This window comes from Panthera leo, chromosome A1, assembly GCF_018350215.1.
Source record: "Panthera leo isolate Ple1 chromosome A1, P.leo_Ple1_pat1.1, whole genome shotgun sequence".
NCBI classification, from domain to species: Eukaryota; Metazoa; Chordata; class Mammalia; order Carnivora; family Felidae; genus Panthera; species Panthera leo.
The window spans coordinates 197,800,658-197,805,741 of record NC_056679.1 but is presented as its reverse complement, the minus strand read 5'-3'; the positions used below and the strand labels follow the sequence as shown (position 1 = coordinate 197,805,741).

General features: G+C 35.5%; 1 protein-coding gene across 1 annotated transcript; it reads left to right on the top strand.

The window, feature by feature from the left end:
- The first annotated feature begins 1,273 nt into the window (after window positions 1–1,273).
- On the top strand, window positions 1,274–4,455 carry SPINK13 (serine peptidase inhibitor Kazal type 13). The gene is made up of 3 exons (XM_042907728.1): window positions 1,274–1,343; window positions 3,625–3,662; window positions 4,324–4,455. The coding sequence occupies exons 1-3, from the start codon at window positions 1,274–1,276 to the stop codon at window positions 4,453–4,455; spliced, it is 240 nt and encodes a 79-aa protein (XP_042763662.1).
- Window positions 4,456–5,084: the final 629 nt, after the last annotated feature.

Sequence of the window (5,084 nt, the reverse complement as noted above, 5' to 3'; positions counted from 1 at the left end):
AGGAGAGCGATCAAAGCAGGTAACAGCCATGACAGCAATTTCATGCCAAATAAGTGGTCACTCAACTGAGCAAGGCAGCTTCTCCCTGCGCTCAGCATGTCCCTGTCCACAGATTCATGGGATAGCAACTTTACTCAAACCTAGCTGTGACCTCAGAGTGACTAGAGCAGGCTCACATTCTGCAGCAACCTCATTCAGGTAATATTTCTTCACCTCCTCTATCCTTAGTTCAAATCAGTGATAGGATCTCTGGCTTTCTTCTCTGTCCGTAGGTTTTCCCATATGTTTGTTGGCCTCCAGTATCCTCTTTATTTCCTCTGCACATGAAAGTAGGGAAAATTTCACCACTAACAGGGCTCTCCTTCTTTTCTTTTCATGCCCACCAGCTGTAATTTGGAGACGAGACAGAAGAGACAGAGTAGGACAGGAGGAAGTTGAGCAAATGATTTGGAAAGTGTCTTCTCTCTGGGCCTAAATATCCCCATTCCTACAAAAGAAGAGTTTGGCTAAAGAAACTGGAAATTTAATATAGTTAAACTCTTTACTATGTGTTGACCATCTCAATATGCTTTGAAGTTCATATTTTTTCTGAGGCTCAAACTTTTAGATGTTGAAGCTAGAATTTGAACTCAGATCTCTCTGGTGCATATATATAAAAATTATGTGTACATATACATAAAAATTGTGTGTACCTATCTAAGAATCAAAAAAATTACAAAAATTATTTCTAGATCGGAATATATATCCTTATTCTTCAGAAGCTGGTCTATCCCAGGAAATCAAACGACTCACATTATAAGGTGACATGTCTCTGATAATGCAGGACAGCAGTCAGTCCGCATCTTTTTTATCAGAATTTTTAATAAATTCTTAGAATGTCCATATTCACTGACATGTATGTTCTGGTATAGATGATCTATTATAGGGTGAACTTATGTAAAAGTAACAGGTCTGGGGACAGCCCTGATGAGAGCCCTGAGCCCAGTTTCCCTTCTAACCAGGACTAGGATTACACATTGGCTATTGGAAGGGGGAAAAAAGTTATTTTAATGGTTTACTTTCTCTAGTTGGAGCAGAAGGGCCTTCTCAGGTCTGAATCCCGGGGGATCAGGCCAATATTGAGACCACCATGTCAAGTTTATAGGAATGGCAGCACCTCAGGGTAATAGGTTCTCTCATGTTTGGAAATCTAGTTGTGCAAGATATTAGGAATAAGCTGTCTCAAGCCTTTTTTTCCCAGGCTTCACCAGAGCAGGACATTGGACGAGATTAAATGGCTGCCTTTTCCAACCTGACCATATTTTTCCTGGTATCCTCTACTTTGGCACATACTGTTTTTTCAGGTAAGCAAACTTACAAGTCTTGGGAGAGAGATATCTGACAGCTTCTTAGCTGTAGAAAAGAAAAATAGTCATGTGTGACTGGGTGGGGAATATTAGACTTGACAATGCAAAGTAGGTATGAATTGGGTATCACTGTTAGAAAAGGGAGTTATTTGGAAAACCTTCCAAAATTTGAAAATGAAACAACATGCTTCTACACAATGCACGGGTCAAGAAAAATCCAAAAGGCAATTCAAAAATTTTTTTAAACACAAGAAAAATAAAACAAAATGAGTGAAAGGTTTGCTTCAAAGGAGTGCCATTACCTTCATATCCCTTTTCTTTTGATTCCATCCCATAGTCATCTTTATGGAACCAGCCTCATTGGTCTCTATCTTTCCTGTGTTACTTTTTGCTTAGATAAACATATGTGTGAACATTGTGTCATTCCTCCTACTTTCTTGAATAGTAGACAGCACACTACAAATACCTGTTTGCAACTTGCTTTTCTCAATTTACAAATATCTTGAATATTAATACATATCAACTCACAGGGATCTCCCTCATTCTTTTATACAATTGCATAGAACTTCATTGGGTGGGTGTATCAAAGTTTACTCAACCAGTCTTCCACGTATGGGCGTTTAGTTTGTTTCCAATATTTTTCAATCACAAACAATGCTGCAATAATCTTATGCATATGTGTTTTTGTATTGTTGGAGGTACAGCTTCAGGGTAAATTCTTTAAACTAAAAGGTATCTGATAAACTGGAAGAAAATACCTGCAACACATATCACAGATAAAGGACTAATATACCTAATATATAAGAATACTTAAAACTGAGGGAACAAATAAAAACCCAATTGTCAAATGAGTAATTCGCTTGCATATGACATTCACACACACACATACACATACCCCAGAAATACAGAAATGGATCTTAAATCTGTAAAAGATATTCAACTTCACTATGAAAAAAAAAAGCTAACCAAAACTATCTTAAAACACCATTTCTCACTTATTAGAAAGCCTTTCCTACATCAAGATTAAAGAGAAATCCAGTTGATCCTGGCATGGTTTTGTTTCTTATGTTCAGATGCATTTGAAGTTTATTTTCATATGTGATATGCAGTATGTATTTTCACTTTATTTCTACTAGATGAAAGTTTTTATGTTTCTTTTCTCTTCACTACATCCAGTCACTTTTGTCATTAAAAGATTCTGGTTTTTTTTAGAATTATAGAGAAGCATTCCATCTTTTTTATTCTTTAAAAGATTGTATATGCAACTGGCATAGTCTATTCCTGGGAAGGTTGGTAGGCTTCGTGTTTCCTTTGGGAAAATTTGTAAAACACAATTCAAGTTTTCTCTTCAAACTTTAGAAATTCCAGCTTTTAGAAAGCTAGAATTTTCTAGAATATTTAAAAGATCATTTCACAATGAGAGATAAGGAAGAGCAGAACTATGATGCCTTTTCTTATTTCCCTCTCCAACAGCCAGCTGGCCACCCTGCATCCCCTGGCGACACTAACATCTTCACACAAACTGGTTTCCCAGAGCCAGTCAGTCTCTCCAGAGCCAAGGAATCTCTAAAGTTTCTGACCATCACCCATAGTATCCTCTTTAGCTCAGCATCTTGGGCAAAACTAGCCTAATGTTTTATTTACTTTATCATATTTAATTTAAAAAATAACTTTAGGGTTGCCTGGGTGGCTTAGTTGGTTAAGTGTCTGACTTTGGCTCAGCTCATGATCTCACAGTTCGTGAGTTCAAGCCCACGTCAGGCTCTGTGTTGACAGCTCAGAACCTGGAGCCTGCTTCCGATTCTGTGTCTCCCTCTCTCTCTGCCCCTCCTCTGCTCACGCTCTGTCTGTCTCTCTCTCTCTCTCAAAAATAAATGAATATTAAAAAATATTTTTAAATAACTTTAAAGTACATATATTCATCCCAATTGTAGTGAAAAGGAAACTAAAGCCAACAAAAGTCAAGTAACTTAATGAAAATAACATAGTTTGCAAGTTATGCATACAACCCCAAGTGGTTTTTACTCTTTTCTCAGTGACATAGAAAACTTATAAATAAAGGACTGTGAAAATGAATGGAAGAATGAATAAATGGATAAAGTAGTTAACAAAAAGAATGCCACCCACAAATTCCATCGCTACAAGTTCTTTTGTATACTTTTGTGCAAAGGAGTAATTAGATTACATTTCTTCATTCAGTTAGTAACTTCAGTGGGTGAAATCATATTCCATGAAGAACTATTTTTTTTAACCTATTGTGTATGTACTTTATCTGCAGAAATCTTCAAGACAAAAAATATAGATAAATGGCCTAAGGTAAATTTAAATTTCTTGTTCTCAATTCTGATGCTAATCTGATCACTCACTTGACCTGAGAGACCGAAAACTTCATGGGGGTAAATAGAACAAAAGTTTTCTATGTGACCTTGGACATGCATCTTACCCTTTCCAGACTTAGATTTAATCCCATGCAGCACAAACATTATAACAGTAAAATACATTTCTGAGCATTAAATGAAATAACACCTGTCACTTGCTCAAGGTCATAAAATTAAACAGTGGTAAATACAGAATTTATTCTTAGCCTCAATACAGAATCCTCACTCTTATCAATTTCATTTGAGCCCTTCCCCTAGAATTTCACAAACACATAAATGTCTCTATTCACAAACTTCTTAGAATGAGTTACTGGCATTGGGACTCTAAGTTTAAATAAAAAGTTTGTATTTAGGATTTAAGTGGGTATGTGATAATGTTTATGACTTTAAGAGATGATGGATGGGTCACTGCATTTCCTGACATGGCAGTCCACCAAAAACCTGCCTGACCAAAGCCCTGTCTTTGTAATTCTTGAAAAAGAATCAATTCACTAGTAATATTTGATATTATTTCTGTTAGGGGCAGAAGTGATAGGCAAGGAATAGATGAGGGAGAATCTACCAATTGTTATTCGTATGATATTTTGTGATATTTGCAGCCCCCATGTAAAATGTACTACCCACATGGTCCTTTGTATGATTCAAAATGTCCGAATATAACGTCATACGTCTGTGCTACAAACGGCCACACTTACCAGAATGAGTGTTTCTTTTGTGTCGATCAGTGGTAAGTTGAAAATAAAATAGCATTATTTTTTCCTCTATACTTATTCACAGAAATATCAAATAATCTTAGCCCAGGAGCTGGATTTACTGACGGATGAGACTTTTGAAAATAACCTCTATTGTTGATAAAAGATTGGGGACAGACTATGTATAAAGAGAACAGTCTTTCTGAAAAACTTCAGTTAACATTCAAAGTTTACTCATTAAAAAAGAAAGAAAAGCTTATGTGATGCTTTGGCAAAATTGTACAACAATCATACTAATAGATATCTATAGATTATATTCAAATAATGAATAGAAATCCATTTTTTCAAATCACTCAGAAATGTTTAACAAGTCACATTGACATGCCGATGACTAGCACTCATAAATTTTCATGGTAGACATAAATAGATATAGATATCAATACAGACATAGGCACAGACATAGATATAGGTCTATAGGTCTATAGGTCTATATAGGTCTATATAGGTCTATATAGGTCTATATAGGTCTATAGGTCTATAGCACATAAAAAAATGCTTATGTGCTCTTACATCAATAAAAATTGACAGTGATTTATATATTTCTTTGCCTTTCAAGTAAGTTCAATAGTAAATTTAGATTTTAAAATTAATAATATTCCTTGTGATAT